This window comes from Kogia breviceps, chromosome 3 (assembly GCF_026419965.1).
Source record: "Kogia breviceps isolate mKogBre1 chromosome 3, mKogBre1 haplotype 1, whole genome shotgun sequence".
NCBI lineage: Eukaryota > Metazoa > Chordata > Mammalia > Artiodactyla > Physeteridae > Kogia > Kogia breviceps.
In genome coordinates, this window is record NC_081312.1 from 172128663 (window position 1) to 172149361 (window position 20699).

The following is a 20699-nucleotide window of genomic DNA, read 5'->3' on the forward strand; positions in this document are numbered from 1 at the left end:
GGTAATAAAAATATCCACCACCTCTAAAAGACTACTCTTTGTCTCCTTGCTTTTTTATGTTTATGTGGTAAGAACACTTAGCATGAAGCACTCCCTCTAACAATTTTTACATGCAGAAGACTGTATTGTTAACCATAGACATAATGTTGTTCAGATCTCTAGAACTCACTCATGAAGTATAAATGTGACTTTACACCCATTTAACTACTACCCATTTCCCCCTACCCCCAGGCCCCTGGAAACCACCATTTTATTCTGTTTCTGTAAGTTTGACTATTTTACATCTCATATAAGTGAAATTATGCATTATCTGTCCTTCTGTGATTGGTTTATTTCATTTAGCATTAACACCTTTCAGGTTCATCCTTGTTGTTGTGTATGGAAGGACATCCTTAACTTTTAAGACTGAATAATATTCTATTATATGTCTATACCACATTTTCATTTTTCCTCAGATTTATTGAGACATAATTAACATAAAACATTGCATAAGTTTAAGGTGTACAATGTGATTATTTGATACATTAAAGGATTACCACAATAGGGTTAGTTAAAACCTCCATCCCCACACATAATTACCTTTTTAAATTTTGTAGTAAGAACATTGAAGATCTACTCTCCTAGCAACTTTTAACTATTGTCATCACACTGTATATTAGATTCCAGGACTTATTCTTCTCCCTAGAAGTTTGTACCCTTTAACCAACATCTCCCCATATCCTCCACCCCACAGCCCCTGGTAACCACTATTCTACTGTTTCTGAGTTCAGTTTTTTTAGATTCCACATATGAGTGATATCATACAAATGCTTTCTGTCTCACTTATTTCACTTATATAATGACCTCAAGTTCCACACTGTCCCAAATGGCAGGATTTCCTTTTTTTATATAGCTGAATGATATTCGATTGATTATCTGTCTTTATCTCTTCATCTGTCTTCAGACACTTAGTTGTTTCTAAGACTTGGCTATTGTGAATAATGCTGCAGGGAATACGGGAGTGCAGATATCTCTTTTAAATACTGACTTGACTTCTTCAGCTATGTACCCAGAAGTGGAATTGCTGGATCATACGACAGTTCTATTTTTAATTTTTGGAGGAACATCTATACTAGTTTCCATAGTGGCTGTATCAACTTACAATCTCACCAACAGTGCACAAAGGTTCCCTCTTCCCCACATCCTCATCAACTTTTATCTTTTTGATAATAGTTATTTTAACAGGTGTGAGATATCTCACTGTGGCTTTGATTTGCATTTTCTTGATTAGTGATGTTGAGCACCTTTTCACGTATCCATTAGCCATTCATATATCTTCTTTGGGAAAATGTCTATTCAGGCCTCTTCCCATTTATAGTCACATTGTTTGTTTGTTTTAATATTGAGTTGTATGAGTCCTTATACACTTTGGATATTAACCCCTGATCAGATAGATGGTTTATGAATCTTTTCTCCCATTACTTAGGTTGCCTTGTGATTTTCGATGGTTCCTTTTTTTTTTTTTTTTTTTTTTTTGTGGTACGCGGGCCTCTCACTGCTGTGGTCTCTCCCGTTGCGGAGCACAGGCTCCGGACGCGCAGGCCCAGCGGCCATGGCTCATGGGCCCAGCCGCTCCGCGGCATGTGGGATCCTCCCGGACCGGGGCATGAACCCGCGTCCCCTGCATCGGCAGGCAGACTCTCAACCACTGCGCCACCAGGGAAGCCCCTCGATGGTTCCTTTTGCTGTGTAAAAGATTTTTAATTTGATGTTGTCCAAGCTGTTGACATTTGGTTTTGTTGCTTGTGCTTTTAGTGCAATGTCCAAAATGTCATTGCCAAGAGCAATGTCACGGAGCTTTTTCACTATGTTTTATTGTAGGAGTATTGAGGTTTTAGAGTTCACATTTAAATATTTAATCCATTTTGAGTGAAACATTGTGAACAATATAAGATACAGGTCGAATTTCATTCTTGCATACGGATATCCAATTTTCCAAAACCATTTATTAAAGAGACTATCTTTTCCCCATTTGTAAGATATTCTCTGTAGATGATATGATATTTTTTTCTTATTGAAGTTGATTTACAATGTTGGGTTTATTTCTGCTGTACAACAAAGTGATTCAGTTATATATATGTATACATTTTTTATATTCCTTTCCATTATGGTTTATCACAGGATATTGAATACAGCTTCCCTGTCATTTACATAGGACCTTGTTGTTTATCCATTCTATATATAATAGTTTGCATCTGCTAATCCCAAACTCCCAATCCATCCCTCCCCAATCCCCTCCCACTAGGCAACCACAAGTCTGTTCTCTATGTCTGTGAGTCTCTTTCTGTTTCATAGATGGGTTCATTTGTGTCATATTTTAGATTCCACATATAAGTGGTATCACATAGTATTTTTCTTTCTCTTTCTGATTTACTTCAGTTAGCATGATAATCTCTAAGTCCATACATGTTGCTGCAAATGGCGTTATTTCACTCTTTTTTATGGCTGAGTAGTACTGCATTTTATATATGTACCACATCTTCTTTATCCATTCATCTATTGATATACATTTAGTTTGTTTCCATGTCTTGGCTACTGTGAATACTGCTGCTATGAACATAGGGGTGCATGTATCTTTTTGAATTACAGTTTTGTCCAAATATATGCCCAGGACCGGGACTGGTGGATCATATGTTAACTCTATTTTTAGTTTTTTTGAGGAAACTCCATACTGTTTTTCATAGTGGTGGCACCAATTTACATTCCCACCAATAGTGTAGGAGGGTTCCCTTTTCTCCACATCCTCTTCAGCATTTGTCATTTATGGATTTTTTAATGATGGCCATTCTGTATGGTGTGAGGTGATACCTCATGGTAGTTTTGATTTGCATTACTCTAATAATTAGTGATGTTGAGCATCTTTTCATATGCCTGTTGGCCATCTGTATGTTTTCTTTGAAGAAATGTCTATTTAGGTCTTCTGCCCATTTTCTGATTGGGTTGCTTGTTTCTTTGATATTGAGATATATGAGCTGTTTGTATACTTTGGAAATTAAGCCTTTGTCAGTCGCATCATTTGGCAAGGCTCTTTTTTTATGATCTTGACTCAAGCAATATGAGCCCTAGATTTCATGGCTGAATGGTGCCACTGGCTTTGCTCTGCTGAAGATCAGCTTTGCCTGCTATACTCTCTGCTCAAGTGTTGCTTGGATACAAATCCTCCAAGTGTTTTGGCCAGGCTTGGAAGGGCCAGGAGCTACACTCAGGAGTGAGGCAAAATTGAGCTCCCCTGCCTGGGCAGAATGGAAGGGCCACCTGCAAGCAGGCTCCCTGGTCTTCCTGATCAGGCTTTCTGGTCAAGAGGGGCCAGGAGATTTGTCCAACAGTTGGTGGGGGCTATTAATTAGCTCCCTGCCTGGGCCAAGCAGGGAAACTGACTCTAATCCCTCTAAGGCTCTTTGAAGTCTTGACTCAAGCTGACCTGCTCCCCAAGTTCCCTGGTTAAATGGTGCCACTAGACTTGCACTATGGACAATCAGCTTTGCCTGCCATACTCTTCACTCAAGAAGTGCTCCATAGTTTCCAGGTGTTCTGACTCATCTGCCTGGTAAGATGGGGCAAGGAGCTACTCAGCAGTATATCAAGCTAGGACTCAGCTCCCCTGCTTGGAGGGGGGTAGACAGGGCTCCAGAGCTGTCAAGGCTCTTCATTTGAGGAACCAAACCATACAGACCTGCATCTCAGTGTGTCACCTGGTGAGACTGTGCCACCCTCTCGTTTCTCTAGATGAGCAAAGCTGCTGGTCAGGACTACTGCTTGGGTGCTGTGGGTAGGAACTTGGTCTGCCAAGATCCCAGTGCTGGTTGTTGCAAGCCCCTCTCCCTTCTCTGTCACAATCAGATTCCCAGTAGTCTGGGATTACCCAGATTACCCCAAAATCCCTGTGGTAAGAAGTGAGGGCTCTCAAGAAGTGACCCACAATGCTGGTAGAGCTGGAAATCCATGCTGGGCTCTTGTTTCAAACTGGAGGAATTGAGGGCTGAGGGGGGACTTCTTGGTGTGGTGCTGCACCAGCCTGGGGGAAGGGCAGTATGGTCAGTGTGTAGCCGCTCCTCTTATCCGTCTAATGTGGTGTGTCTTGGTCTCTGTTGTGCAGGGGGTGCGCTACACCCTCATTCCCATGTTCTAGGATTTTCTCAGTGGTGTCTGGTCCATGAATAGTTTTTAGTCATTCTTCTTGTGAGGAGGAGTGACATCAGGAATGACCTATGTTACCATCTTGGTGACATCACTCCTCACCTTTTATGTTTCTGATGTCATAATTTACCTTTTGTTTATATTGTGTATCCATTACCGTAGCTGTAGTTATTTTTAATATTTTTGTCCTTTAACCTTTATGATAGGTTTAACACACCACCATATTACAGCATCAGAGTATTTGAAATTTGACTATATACTTACCGTTAATAGGGTGTTATATATTTTCACATCACTAATTAGTGTGCTTTCATCTCAGCTTGAAAAACTCCTTTCAATATTTCTAATAAAGCAGTTCTACTGGTGATGAATTCACCCAGCTTTCCTTTGTTTGAGTCTTACCTCACCTTCATTTCTAGAGGACAGCTTTGTCTGGTAAAGTATTCTTTTTAGGCAGTTTTTTTTTTCTTTCAACACTTTGAATATATCATCCTACTCTTTCCTGGCCTGCAATGTTTTTGCAGAAAAAGCTTCTAATAGCTTGATAAGGATTCACTTGTATGAGAGAAATATTTTCCTCTTGCTACTTTTAAAATTCTATCTTTGTTTTTGATTTTAGACAGTTTTATTATAATATTTCATGGCAGATACTGTTGTGAATTGTAATTTGGGGGTGATTTATTAGCTTCATGACCTTGGACATTCAAATCTCTCCCTAGATTTGGGAAGTTCTCAGCCATTACTTCTTTAGATAAGTGTTCTGCCGCCTTCTCCTTATCTTCTCCTTCTGGGACTCCAATCATTTATATATTATTTAGCTTATTGTCCTATAGTTCACAGTTTTACTTCATTCTTTAAAAAATTTTTTTCTTTACTCTTCTTTGTATAATTCCAAAGGTACTGCCTTCTGCTTCACACATTCTCTCTTCCTCTAGATCCATTATGATGTTAATATTCTCAATTGCATTTTTCATTTCATTCACTGTATTCTTCAGCCCCAGAATTTGATTTGATTTTAATGATTTCTACTCTCTGCTAAACTTCTCATTTTATTTGTGCATTGTTTTCCTGCTTTTGTTGACCTGTCTTTCTGTGTTTTCCTGTAGCTTGCTAAGCTTCCTTAAAACAGCTATTTTGAATTCTTTATCAGTTAAATTGCAAACCTCCTTTTCTTTGGGGTTATTGGAACATTATTATATCTCGTTCATGGTATCATCATGTTTCCTTGATTTTTCATGTTCCTTGATGTTTGTACTGCTGTCGCTGCATTTGAAGAAGCAGTCACCTCCTCCTTGCTTTACTGACGGCTTTTCAGAAATAAATCCTTTCTAACAGCCCTGCTGAGGATTCTGAGGCTTTCTTAGACCTTTCCTATGAGTACATCTACTCTACACTTCTTGCTATCTTTTGTGGCAGAATTCATAAGCTTGTATGCCTTCTTCCTATCCTGTAATGCCAGACTGGTTGCTGCCAGCTTCCATTTTGCCTTCCCTCTGGCAGTGCTGTATGTTCCATTTTGTGGTTTCTCCAAGGCCTTCAGATTTGGGCCTGCTTTCTGTGGGTACTCACTAGCTGTCTGTAAAAGCTCATTTTTGCTGCCATGGGGAACACACACAGGGAGCCAATCACAGGGTGAGGGTTTGTGGGTGAGGTGCATGGAGTGTTGGAAATGTGTATCGGCCAGTTTTAGGGGTTTCACAGGTGAGGTGTTCTCAGCAGCTGATGTGTGGGACTCCCAATGGAGTCCTTGACATGGTTAGCAGTATCCACATCCCTTTCATATATTCTATTCTGACCCCTGGCTGCTGTTCTCTCAGCCACTCACCACTCCCAGTCATGCAGTTGCAGTTCATGACACAGATCTCTGGATGGGACAAGAGAGAAATGGGTCTCTTGACAGTGTCCCGTACACCTAGAGAAGCTGGGCAGTCACTCATGTTCTCACTTTCCCCCATGAGAGGAGAAGCGCTCTTTTGGCACCGAGGTTTGCTGTCCTAGGGGAGGAGTGATGCAGGTAAACTGTCCTTCTTACCCTCTTCAATGCCTCCAATCTTGGATTGTTTTAAAAATTCCAACAGCGTGCTGAAACTTTTCTGCTTTAACTCCTGGACTTCCACAAAGGCTCTCTTGTCTGTGGGTGATTGTCAAGTTGGTTTTCTTTGGGTGGAAGATGGTAGAAAACTCCTGTTCTACCTTGTTGATGTCACCACTGTAAAATTTCTTCTCTCTTGCCAAATATTCTAGAGGGAATTTCACTCATTGTCTTAGTTCCCTGATTTGTCCAATTCTTTCAAAGTCATTTAGAGAACTTTTTTCCTTCTGGCTGAAAAAGATTCTTTTGTAAAGAAAGGTTCTTCTTTTATAGCATTTTGATGGAGTAACATTTTTAGTATTTGCAAATGCACATGTACAAGAGCTCTTCCTACTCTTCGTGGGTAAATTAATTAGCAGCAAAGCCCTCACTTTTTTTTTTTTTTAAATGGATACGGAGGGTGGCACACATGGTTTTTCTCTGATGGACAGTTTCCATTCTTAGCATCTCCCTTAATTTTGACCTGTATCCCAACCCTGTTTTACTTTGAAGCAGAATATTCACTTCTTCATTTGATCTGTACACTATATTTAGAAGGATGCATTTATAAGAATAGTTTTGGAGATCAGAGCTCTATGCATGAAACATTGGCTTCCCCGCACCCCATTCAATCAATGTTCATAAGATTTATATTTCATATATCCTACTTATTATAAAAGTAATATGTGATATTGTAGAACACTCCCATTTAAACAAAAATTATAAACCTCATCTTATTTTATCAGTGGTTAGAGATTAAACCGAAGCCACAGCCTGAGAGGTTGTTACTGAGAAAATAAAATACTGTTGACACAATTTACTCCAGAAGCCATGACTCTAAGCTAGCCATTCATATTTGTCAAACAAGAGTAGACTCTGGGGAGGATATTCAAATTACTAAAAATAAAAGCCTTAAGGCATGTTAGGGTAATGGGGCCATACTGTCATGTTTATGTTTATTCTTGATTTTATTTTCATGAAAGCATCAAGCCTAGATTGTTTATATGAAAATATTTTGGTACAGCTTGGTATTCCAATTTAAATGTAATTTTGAATGCAGTAGTATAGGAGACTAGCTATCCTCTCTAATTCCAAGAACTAAATGCTACATTAAAAAATGTACTTTAAAAAGTATTGCTGAGATGGCATAAAAATATACTCTAGAGACCAAAAAGGAAGTAAAAGCAGTTAACTTGGGAATTCCTACTAAAAAGGAGTGTGTATGTATGTGTGTGTGCATGCACACACATTTTTTATAAACTTGACTGACCTGCAGTAATGTGGGTAGTGGGGAGGAAGACAAGGTGGGAAATTCCATAATGAAGAATAATTAAAAATAAAGAGGGCACAATATTTTGGAATATATTTGTATAGAGCATCATTATATACTCTTTATGACTGCATATGATAAAAGCTGAGAAGGGAGGGATTGGAATTGTAACATCATAGATAGGGAACCATTAGAATGTTGTGTATTTTATGTTAGTGTTACATATTTTCTGGGTATTTAAAATATTTCATAAGGAGTAAAATTTTAAAAGCACACTACAAAAAGTATTCTAAGTAGCTAGATATTTATTTTAAATTGTTATATCTCTTATTTTGATTGTCAGAGGGTGAAAAACTGATCACATTTGTAGAGAATTTACTTGGTGCAATGTGCCGGTAAAAAAACTCTGTTTGATGTTGTGTGGACATATATTTGTTTTTAAATAAATTCTCACCTAAAGTAAAATTAAGAAGAAAAATTCACATAGACACCATTACTCTTTGCACACTACTTCCCAAACTCCATGTATTAGTCTTTGTTTCTGCAGTTTTTCTTCCCACATTTGAGTTGTTACTTTTCTATGACTCCAATTTCTATAAACTAATTCTTCATTTTTTCTTCCTTTTCTTTGTTCTGTGTTCTTAGGTAGCATCTTACTTAATTTTGACCTTTAATCTAACCATATTTTATCTTAAACAAGTATATTTATTTCTATATTTGATCTGTACTCTCAATACCTTTTCTCTTAGCAATTAATATTGCTAATATAAAATTTTCTTTAGAGCATTTAATTATAAACTCACCATTAATAAGTATAAAATAATTAACTTAATTTTGTTGATAAAAGGCATGACATTTTAAATTGAATGGATGTAAATGAAAGCACTTTATTGTTGTGTCTAAGGTTGTTATTCAAAACTGACAAGGACTCCTATTAATAAGCAACACTGAAACAAAAATTAATTGAAAGAACCTAACCAAAAATACTCTGAAAATTAAAGACATGGAAAAATGGCTTATCGTAATACACCAAATTTAACTGCTTGGTTCCAACAATTTCATTTTTACACCACCAGCTTTTCCCCAGTTAAAAGCTGTTGGAGCAAGTAATATTTATTTGATTCATTTATAACACTACTTTTTTACAGGAATAAAAGCGAGAATATAATAAAATAAAGCATTCAAAAGCAAAGTTTCAGAAATCTTGCCTTAAATTCCAGTGAAAACACATATTTTGGCGCTTATATCTGAGGATTCAGTTACTTTCCAATGCTAGCTTTCAGCATCAATTCTGTAAAAAGTTTGTAACGACAGTATTTCTTGCACCAAAGAGAAATGTATCGAACCCTGTTACACCAAGACTAAAGCAGTAATCTGTGAATAATAAAACTCAGCTAGAGAACTCCACTCTAGATATAAATTTACACACCAACTTACTTATGTAGAGGAAATTGGTAATCAGTGAAATAACTGTTATATTCCTCTTCTTATACCACTCATCAACTAGCTTTTTTGCTTTTTCAATTTCAAAGCAATATTCCTTTCTAAGCCAGCAAGAAAGTGAGTAGAATCGCAGTTATAAATACATAAACCAAGCATATTATAAGGTCATTAGAGCATTGGATTATATGGATTACTTTCCAAATGGATGAGATTACAACTAAAAAATATTCAGCTAAATTGATAGTAAATACTAGAATTTAACTAATTATAAGAGGAAATTCATGAAGATTACGGCCCATTAATACTAACATACAGTTACTGTTATCATTAATGATTCATAGTTAATTAAATCCCAAAGAAGACATAAACCATAAATATTAGACTTGGAAAATTCTTGTTCTTACTAGGGTGATTCTGATGATGTGTCTTGATTTCATCAATTGCTTTTTCTCTTCCAACAGTATCTCTCATGCGTTCTCCGTCAGTCTCTATGGATATAAACCAAATTTCAAAACACATTCTAAGGTAACCATTAACATACATGTATGTGTGTCTTTGTGTCTGTGTGTAGTACTAATTAATTAGTACTTGTATTATCGAAGAGAAATAATATAACGTCTGCATTGCACAATCATAAAACATTAGAATTTGAAGGGCTCTTAGCAATCATATAAGCCTCATGATATTGAAGCTTAGAGATGTTTTGTGACTTGATTGAGAACACACACCAAGATAATGCAAAACTGAGTACAAGATGATGCCCCATAATTCCTTAACCAGTGCTTTTCATACACAATGCACTGTCCCATACAAACTTTAATCATCTTGGAGAGATCGTGTAAATGATATAACTGCCAAGTTTACACTAAGAGGACACTCATACTGTAAGGATATACCTATGAGTGGAACGTGGCATTTTCTTCCCACTGGTCAAGCGACAAAGCATGGTCCCACATCACGGAAAGTTACTACCAGGCAGAAAATCTTTGACTCTCTCAAGAATGTTTAATGCCATTTTTAAGGCTATGTACATCAAGTAGACATCAAAGATGTAGAAGAGTAACAAGATATTCTGTGGTCTAAGAAAAACTGCCTATCAGGTCCTCTTACTATGTACACCTGGTAGCTGGGGAGGGGGAAATGGGTAAATCTGCAGCAGTACCAGCACTGGGACTGCATCCCATTCCATTTGAGTTTTTATGTGATTTGGACATTTGGTGGGATTTAGAAAGTACTAACCAGGTCAAAGGAGAGGAATAACATTCATGTATTTTGTTTTAATACATGAAAGTTATTAAAGAAAAATTCATATTGAAAAAGGGGTTAAGTAGGATTGCTGACTTGGGTCAAATTATGTGTCCAGTGTTTTGTGAATGAAAGCTAGTTACAGAAGAGCATGTACCAGAGGTTGGAAACCTATCCTGAACCTGACACCATAAGGTGGATCTTACTTTGTTGTAATGGCTGAGACCAGAAGTAAGTGTTAAAGATACAACTGAGTAGATATAATTGACGCTCTCTGGTTTTTCTCCAACTGGTATAGGTTAAGAATGACAGGCCCAGTTGAAAGAAGCATGTAAAGATGCTTATATAAGCAAGGAAACATTAAGAGGAGCATTTGATAGCAGATAGAACTAAGGACGAGGGAAAAGGGAGTATGTGCTAGAGAAATCTGCAATCTAGTAAGCATCATAATTTCCCTCCTCACAATACCCTCCCACTGCTTAAATTGTTTTTTAAGCCTACCCTTCCTGAAGTTCCTAGTATATGATTCACACTTTACTGTTTCTTTGCATGTCTCATATTTTTCGGGGGTTTATACTGGGCATTCTAGACAATATCTTGTAAGAAATCTGGATACTGAGTTCCCCTCCCCTTTGGAGGCTTGCTGTTGCTGTTTGCCTGATTATTTATTTAGTGACTTGGCTGGAATATATTCTATTGTAGAGAAGTCTCCTTCTCTGCAGTGTGAATCTTCTAATGTTGCTCCTCTGGGGGCACAGACTTGGGCATGCAAACAGTCACCTTTGGATGACACTTGTTTTTCCTCTTGACTGTCTCTTTCCCTTGTTTTTCTGTTAAGCTCTCTGCCTCCTTTAATATCACACCAAAGATCAAGAAGCAGTGTGTCAAACACTGTAACACCAAGACAAGGGGCAGTAGTGTAAACTACGGACTATATAACAAAATTAAACACCTCTACTTCACCTGAGATACTGAAAATGTGCCTGGTATTTCAATTATATAGAGGGAATTAGTAAGCAATGAAATCTCTCTTTTAATCCCATTCATAAGCTAGCCTTTCTGCTTTTTCAACTAGCCTGAAAAAGAAAGTGAGTATCACTTAGAATGCTTCCATCAAGAATATTCCAAGCTCATTATACCACTGAAATTTTGAGGATCACTTTTTAAATGAAGGAGTTCTAAAATTCACAAAATGTAAATCAATTGATAATGACTGTTGGAGTTCCACTAATTATAGGAGGGAATTTATGAAAACATTGCATCATGTAATAACAGCTTATAGGTACTGTAATCAGATTCAAACTTAAATAAACTTAAATAAACTCTAGATAAGATAAATAAGCCAAAACAGACTTGCAATATTGTTCTTACCAGGATAACTCTTGGATTGTGTCTTGGTTTCACCCTTTATTGTACCTTTTCCAACAGCATCTGGGAAGCGCTCTGTATCAGTGTCTATAGAAATAAACAGTTTCAAAACACTTTTGTAAGGTAAATATTAACATGTAGTTGTGTTTGTTTGTAACACTCCTTTAATTAGCATTATTTTATTATAGAAGCATTATAATGAAATGTCTCACTTTCAGAATCAGTACACATTAGAATTGGAAGAGCCATTGGCAACCATATAAGCCTCACTATATTGTAGCTTAGAAATGGTTAGTGATTTGACCAAGACCACATAGTCAGGTCGCAATAAAACTGATCCATAAACTGATGCTTCATTAATTCCTTAACTAGAGCTTTTTCCATAAAATACAGTCTCTTGCAAATTTAAGTCATCCTGTAGAGCTTATCTTAATAAATATAACTGTCTTGTGTACATTAAAAGCACATTCATATCATAAGGATATATCTGGTGAGGCCGGACATGACATTTTTTTCCCAGACCAAATTGCAAACAATGGGCATCACAGTCACAGAATGTTACTGTGAGGCAGAAATGCTTTGACTTGTCCAGGAATATTATAATTCCTTTTTTAAAGGCCATGTAACTATATGTCAGTAGACATCAGTGATGGAGGAAAAACAACAAGTAATTTGTAGACTGGGATAAAGTACCCTCTCAGTTTCTCTTAACATGTAGACCTTCTACGTGGGGAGGAAGAAATGGGTAATTTGTAGGAATGTGAGCATTGATATTGCACTCCTTCCATTTGAGTCTTTATGTGATTTTCACTGTTTTGCTGGATTCAGAAATGATGATATAGGTCCAATGATAGAAAAAAAATTGAAATTTATTTAAAAGATTTTATTTTGCAAAAGGAATAATGAGAATTGGTGACTCTGAGTCACCTGTTGCTTAAAGTTTTGTGTGGGCAAAAATTGGTTCTAACACAGCATGTAAATGAAGTTGGAACCTGTCATATCCAGAATTTATAGATTGGAAGTCTTGCTTCAGAGAAATCGCTGAGCCCATGAATATTTCAAATACTCTCTATCACTGAGGCAGCACAAATTTATCACCACTGAAATCTAAACAAGGTGAAGACCACATGGGGTATCACTACTAAAATCAAAGACACGTTGGATTGGGCAGAACAAGTTTTTAGTAATTAAGTTACAGCATTTGTGAAAGTAATGTCTGCTATAGCAACACATAACTGGAGAACATCAGCAGACAAACTTTAGCCCTCTGGTCTTTCTCCAACAGATATAATTAGAAGAACTGATTCATTTGATCTGAGAAATCAAAGGATCCTTAGGTGAGCAGGGAGGCGGTGAGAACAGCCCTTGAGGGCAGACTGAATTAAAAACTGGGAGCATAATAAATGATATGGGGTGGAGAAACCTAATCTATTAAGAGCCACAATTTTCCTCCTTCACAACATCCTCCCACTGCTTTTAAGTATTTGAAAAAAATCCTATCCTGCTTGGAGTTCACTAAACTATTTTTTTAAAAAACATTTAACATACTATACAATATTCCCATTTAAAATGTATAATCAATGGTTATTAACATATTCATAGAATGTGTAACAATCACCATACTCAATTTTAGAATCAACTTCAGATTCATACTAATTAAACTCCAGGTCAATGTAGAAACATGACTGACACGTAGTTTTATTCTCTTATCTTCACTTTTGTGCCACTGAATTACATGTTACACGTATAAAATTAAAGACATTGTTAAAATTGTTCTTATAATTATTTCTTTATGAACCTTTATAACTTTTAAAGAAGATGAGAGACAAAAAAATTAGAGCAAGTTGGTATATATTTACACTGTTTGTTATATTAGCATTCTTATTTACAATCTTTGGTTCTTTTCATTGGTTCCTATGGACTCAAGTTACCATCTAGTGTCATTTTCTTACTTAAATTCATCCTTGTTCACACCATCTTCTTTGTACAGCTCTGTGAAATATATTATATATCTATGTTAGAGGTCTAACAATACATTTTATACCTATTGTGTTATACAATTGCCTTTTAAATCAGTTAAAAGAAGAGACAAATATGCATTTATATGGTCTTTTACAATACTAGAATTATTCTAAGCCATTTTTTGTTTGTTTTATTTTTTATTTCTTTTTTGTGTATTCAAATTACTGTGTGAGATCATTCACTTTCAGTGGGAAAAACTTCCTTTAGCATTTCTTGTAAAGTGGGTCTGCTAGCAATATATTCTCTGGAATTTTTTACTTGGGAATTTCACCAGTTTTGAAAGATAGTTTGCCTGATATAAGTTTCTTGGTTGACAGATTTTTCTTTCATCATTTCAATATTCCATTCCACTGCCTCTGGCCTCCATAGCTTCTGTTGCTAAATGAAGGTTACTGGGATTCTGTTTTACACAATCAGTTGGTTTTCTCCTGTTGCTTTCAAGATTTTATCTTTGTCCTTGTCTCTCAACATTTTTACTATGATGGGTCTGGTTGTAGATTCTTTTGTGCTTATTCTATTTAAAGTTCACTGAGGTTGAATGTGCAGATTCATAATTTTCATTGAATAGTTTTCACAATTTTCAGCCATCTTTTCAAATATTTTTACTGTTCCTTTCTCTCTGTTCTCCTAGTATTCCCATACCTTTAGTTTGCTGTTTCTTTCTTCAGACTAATCCAATCTCTTGAACCCCTTAGGCAATATTTTCATTTCATTACTGTATATTTCAACTGCAGAATTTGCTTTGGGTTCTTTTACATTAATTTTTATTTTTAGTTGATAATGTCTATTTTACAAAATATTTTCATGGTATCTTCTTTTTTTAAAAGTTTTTTTTTTTTTTTTTTTTGATGTGGACCATTTTTAAAGTCTTTACTGAATTTGTTACAATATTGCTCCTGTTTTATGTTTTGGTTTTTTGGCTGCAAGGCACATGGGATCTTAGCTCCCTGACCAGGGATCGAACCCGCATCCTCTGCACTGGAAGGCGAAGTCTCAACCACTGGACCACCAGTGAAGACCCTCATTGTACCTTTGTTTTCTTCTTAAAGCAAGGTTTCCTTTAATTCTTTGAGCACATTTATAATAACTACTAGGTAGTCATTGTCTGCTAAGTCCAACATCTAGGATTCTTGCAAGCATATTTTGTTTCCTGCTTTTTCCTGTTCTTGGGTCACAATTTATTATTTCCTTACATGTCTTAATTTTTTTTTTACTAATAACTGGACATTTAAGATAATATATCATAGCATCTTTGGACTCTGATTTCTGTTTCCCTTTCTGAGTCTTGTTGTTTAGTGTGCTTGCTTGCTTGTTTGTATACAGTGATTTCTCAGAGGTATCTTACTAACATATCTTTCCCCTGCGGTGTGAAGCCTCGCACATTGCTCCCAGAGGGTACATCCTTGGGCATGCACACAGCTGCCTCTTGATGTTTGTGGTTTTAACAGGGCTCTGTTTGAATGACTGTTTCCCTTTTTTCTATATTTAGGTGTCTTCTTTCAACATCACAGAAAACACCATAGAGAAATGTGTCTAACACTGTTACTTCAGGTCTAATAAAGAGGGAATTGATAACCATCTGTTATATTCATCTTATCACATTCCTTAGCTAACCTTTCTACATTTGCAAATTCAGGAGAACTGTCTATCTAAGTTGAAAATAGAAAGTGAATAGAATGCAATTGGGCATATTTATTTGTACCAAGCATATTCTAAGTTTATTAAAGGACTGGTTTTTATGGATTAGCTCCTAAACGAATGAGCTCTAAAAATAACAATATGTAGCTAGTTTTACATTGATATGCAATACAAAAATTCAACTAATTAAAGGAAGGAGTTCTTGAAAACTTTTGCCCATGTAATAATAAACCATAGATACTGATGTTATTCATGATTCTTAATTAATTAAACTCCAGAGAAGATAAGGAAACCTGAAATCTTAGATTTGTAAAATTCTTGTCCTTACCAGGGAGATTCATTGATTGTATCTTGAATTGTCCCTTTATTACACCTCTTCTAGTTTTATCTGTCAAGCCTTCTACATTAGTCCCTGTAGAAAGAACAAATTTCAAAACACTTTGCATGGTAACCATTTACATACAAATATGTGTGTGTTTGCATGTGTGTGTTTGCATGTGTGTGTGTCTGTGTGTCTGTGTAGCACTAACTTAATTAGCATTTGTTATTACAGAAGATGAGTTTTATTGAAATATCTGGTTTGCAGAATCACAAAGCCTTAAATTAGAACAGATAAAGCAATTATATGAGTCACATTATATTGAAGTTTAGAGGTTCCTTAACCAGTTTCTATAATTCCTTAACTAGTACTTAATTCCTTAACCAGTGCTTTTCAATATAATGCTATATCTTACATAAATGGAAATCAACCCAGAGAATTTATGATGGCAATATAATTTCCAGATTTATATTAAAAGAACACTTATTCTGCAAGGATATACCCCATGAGGCAGAACTTAACATTTTTTTTCCCCGACAAAACAAGATGTAAACCATAGTCTTCTTAGTCACAGTAACTTACCATGAGCCAGAAATTCTCTGACTTACTGGACATTTTAATTCCCTTTTAGGCTACGTAACTGTAAATCATGCAGGTATCACTGATTTAAATAGTAACGTGATATTCACTGAATTGAGAAAAAGTGTCTCTGAGATTCCTCGAGCACGTACACTTTATGTCTTGCAAGGAGGAAATGGTGAAATTTGTACCACAACCAGGAATCTGATTGGATCCATTTCCACTTGAGCTTTTATGTAATCTAAATTTTTGCTATAATTAACAATGATTAACTATGTTCGATGACATGAAAAATACATGAAAGTTATTATAAAGGTATTCACACTGAGAAATGGATAACTAGGACTGGGGACCTAAAGGGTACATCCTTGGGCATGCACAAAGTTGTCTTTTGATGTTAGTGGTTTTAACAGGGCTCTTTTCGAATGCCTGTTTCCCTGGGTTAAAAGTTTAGTGCATGAAGTTGGTTCTAGTAGAGCATGTAAATGGAGTTGGAAACCTGTCATGATCCTGACATTGTCTAGTAGAAGACTGCTTTGAAAAAAGGGCTGAGCCCATGAATAAATGTAAAAGGTCACACTATGATTTTGGCAGCCCAAATGTACCATATTGCATTCTTCACAGTGAGGATACCAGCTGGGGCATCATTAACAAAATAAACAAAGATGCATCAGATTAGGCAGGCAAGTTTTCAATAAATAACAACATTTTGTGAAAGTAATAAAATCTATAGCCACACAAAATTAGGGAATATTAGCGCATATATTTTAGCCACTCTGGTCTTTCTTCAACAGATATAACTAAGGTGAATGGAGTCATTTGAATCAAGAAAGCAGAGGATCCTCACATAAGCAGGGAGGTAATCAGAACAGCATTTGAGGGAAGATTGGGTTAAGCACTAGGAATTAAAGGTATGCACTAGAGAAATCTTTAATCGAGTAAGAGTCACAATTTCCCTCCTTCATGGTATCCTCCCATTGCTTTAAATATTTTTAAAATCTCTTAATTTTTGTAGTTCACTAAGCTATTCTAAAAATATATAACATACCATAATATTCGTCCACTTAAAGTGTGTCCAAATCAATGGTTTCATTAAAAATTATATTCAGAGTTGTCTAACCATAACCACAGTCAATTTTAGAGTCTACTTCAGATTTATATTATTGAATTCCAATTATATATAGAAATATTACTCCTATATAGCTCTGTTATCTCTTCCCCATTTTTGTGCTATTGTTATACATATTATACCTTTAAATATAAAACAGTTTGTAATAATTATTTCTTCATATAACTCTAGGCCCTTGAAAGAAGCTGACAGAAGAAAGAAGAGCAAGTATATATTTTCAGTGTTTGTTATATTAACCTTCTTATTTACAATTTCTGGTTCTCTTCATTTGTTCCTGCGGATTCAGGTTAACATCTGCTATCATTTTTTACTCAGATACATCACCATTCTCATACATCTCCTTTGCACAGCTACTACAGAATTATCACTTTTCCATATTTTTATAGGCTCGACAATACAATGATATATTGTTCTATACAATCGCCTTTTAAATCAATTAAGAGGACACAAAATATGCATTCATATTGTCTTTTGAAGTACAGAATTCCTTTTTTAAACTTTAATCCATTTACTTCTATTTTTTACATGAACTTGTTCATGCAGTAGCCATAAAGTACATTGGGAACATATATTTTGTTTCACAAAGGAGAAAAAACTGAAAAAATATGGTTGCTTATGGAAAGCTGCAAAAGGGAAGGAGAAAGGAGGATGGAACAAAAGAGAATACAACCCAAGAGTCTTGCTCTTCAGACTATAGTTTAGGTTACTGTGTCAAAACAGTTTATACCTTGGCCATCAGGGCTGCTCTAATTACTTGGGGGTCTAGAACTTCAGAGCACTATTTCTGTTTCAGGTTTGTTTTCTGCTTCCCAAGTGAAACACCTTATTGTTTCTATGATTATTAAAGTAATACATGGTTAACTTCTAAAATTCCACACGAGTAAAATCATGTGGTACGTATTTGTCTTTCTCTGTCTGATTTATTTCACTTAGCGTAACACCATCGAGGGTATTATGGGTTCCTCCATGTTGTTGCATATGCAAAATTTCATCTTTTATGGATGAGTAGTATTCCATTGTATATACACATACCACATCTTTTTTACATTCTCACCAACAGTGTATTAAGGTTCCCTTTTCTCCAAATCCTCTCCAACACGTTTTGTCTTTTTGATGGCTATTCTGACAAGTGTTAGGAGCATCTCTTCATAGTTTTTTTTTTTTTAAAACATCTTTATTGGAGTATAATTGCTTTACAATGGTGTGTTATTTTCTGCTTTACAACAAAGTGAATTAGTTATACATATACATATGATCCCGTATCTCTTCCCTCTTGCGTCTTCCTCCCTCCCACCCTCCCTATCCCACCCCTCTAGGTGGTCACAAACCACCTAGCTGATCTCCCTGTGCCATGCGGCTGCTTCCCGCTAGCTATCCACCCTACGTTTGGTAGTGTATATATGTCCATTCCACCCTCTCCGTCACAGCTTACCCTTCCCCCTCCCCATATCCTCAAGTCCATGCTCTAGTAGGTCTGTGTTTTATTCCTGTTCTACCCTAGTCGCTTCATGACATTTTTTTCCTGGGATTCCATATATATGTGCTAGCATACAGTATTTGTTTTTCTCCTTCTGACTTACTTCACTCTGTATGACACACTCCAGGTCTATCCACCTCACTACAAATAACTCAATTTCGTTTCTTTTTATGGCTGAGTAATATTCCATTGTATAAATGTGCCACATCTTCTTTATCCATTCATCTGTTGATGGACACTTAGGTGGCTTCCATGTCCTGGCTATTGTAAATAGAGCTGCAATGAACATTTTGGTAAATGACTCTTTGAATTATGGTTTTCTCAGGGTATATGCCCAGTAGTGGGATTGCGGGGTCATATGGTAGTTCTATTTGTAGTTTTTTAAGGAACCTCCATACTGTTCTCCATAGTGGCTGTATCAGTTTACATTCCCATCAGCAGTGAAAGAGTGTTCCCTTTTCTCCACACCCTCTCCAGGAGTTATTGTTTCTAGAGTTTTTGATGATGGCCATTCTGACTGGTGTGAGATGATATCTCATTGTAGTTTTGATTTGCATTTCTCTAATGATTAATGATGTTGAGCATTCTTTCATGTGTTTGTTGGCAATCTGTTTATCTTCTTTGGAGAAATGTCTATTTAGTTCTTCTGCCCATTTTTGGATTGGGTTGTTTGTTTCTTTTTGTTATTGAGCTGCATGAGTTGCTTATAAATTTTGGATATTACTCCTGTGTCAGTTGCTTCATTTGCAAATATTTTCTCCCATTCTGAGGGTTGTCTTTTGGTCTTGTTTATGGTATCCTTTGCTGTGCAAAAGCTTTTAAGTTTCATTAGGTCCCATTTGTTTATTTTTGTTTTTATTTCCATTTCTCTAGGAGGTGGGTCAAAAAGGATCTTGCTGTGATTTACGTCATAGACTGTTCTGCCTATGTTTTCCTCTAAGAGTTTGATAGTGTCTGCCCTTACATTTAGATCTTTAACCCATTTTGATTTTATTTTTGTGTATGGTGTTAGGGAGTGTTCTAATTTCATACTTTTACATGTATCTGTCCAGTTTTCCCAGCACCACTTATTGAAGAGGCTGTCTTTTCTCCACTGTATATTCTTGCCTCCTTTATCAAAGATAAGGTGACCATACGTGTGTGGGTTTATCTCTGGGCTTTCTATCCTGTTCCATTGATTCTTCGTAGTTTTGATTTGCGTTTCCTTAATGGTAATAGTGAACATCTTTTCTTGTGCCTGTTGGCCATCTGCTTGTCTTCTTGGAAAAATTTCTGTTCAGCTCCTCTGCTCATTTTTTTTAATGGCGTTGTTAGCTTTTTTGATTTTGAATTATATGAGTTCTTTATATATTTTGGATGTTTATACCTTGTCAGATACATAATTTGCAAATATATCTCCCATTTGTTAGGTTGTCTTTTCATTTTTTGTGTGTGTGTGGTACGTGGGCCTCTCACTGCTGTGGCCTCTCCTGTTGTGGAGCACAGGCTCCAGATGCACAGGCTCAGCAGCCACGGCTCACGTGCCCAGCCGCTCTGCAGCACATGGGATCTTCCCAGACCGGGGCACGAACCTGTGTCCCCTGCATTGGCAGGTGGACTCTCAACCACTGCGCCACCAGGGAAGCCCTGTCTTTTCATTTTATTGATAGTTTCCTTGCTCTGCAGAAGCTTTTCAGTTTGATGCAACCCCATTTTTTCATTTTTGCTTTTGTTTCCCTTGCTTGAGGAGACACAAATAGATATTGCTAAGACTGATGTCAAAGAGCATATTGCCTACGTTTTCTTCTAGAGATTATGATTTCAGGTCTTACATTCAAGTCTTTAATTCATCTTGAGTTAATTTTTCTGTATGGTGTGAGATAGTAGTCTAGTTTCACTTTTATTTTGCCATGTGGCTGTCCAGTATTCACAATATCATTTATTGAATAGACTATCATTTCTCCATTGTATGTTCTTTATTCC

The 20699-nt window shown here is 36.3% G+C and overlaps 1 protein-coding gene across 1 annotated transcript in view; it reads right to left on the reverse strand.

Moving 5' to 3' along the window:
• Positions 1-8382: 8382 nt before the first annotated feature.
• Positions 8383-20699, reverse strand: part of CCDC7 (coiled-coil domain containing 7) — a 255469-nt gene continuing 243152 nt past the window's right edge. The window contains exons 28-30 of the mRNA XM_067030362.1: positions 15562-15645; positions 11577-11660; positions 8383-9448 (exon numbers count right to left, since the gene is read on the reverse strand). Coding sequence (XP_066886463.1) covers positions 9306-9448; positions 11577-11660; positions 15562-15645 — 311 coding nt within the window. The 3' untranslated portion in view covers positions 8383-9305. The remainder of the gene's footprint in view (positions 9449-11576; positions 11661-15561; positions 15646-20699) is intronic.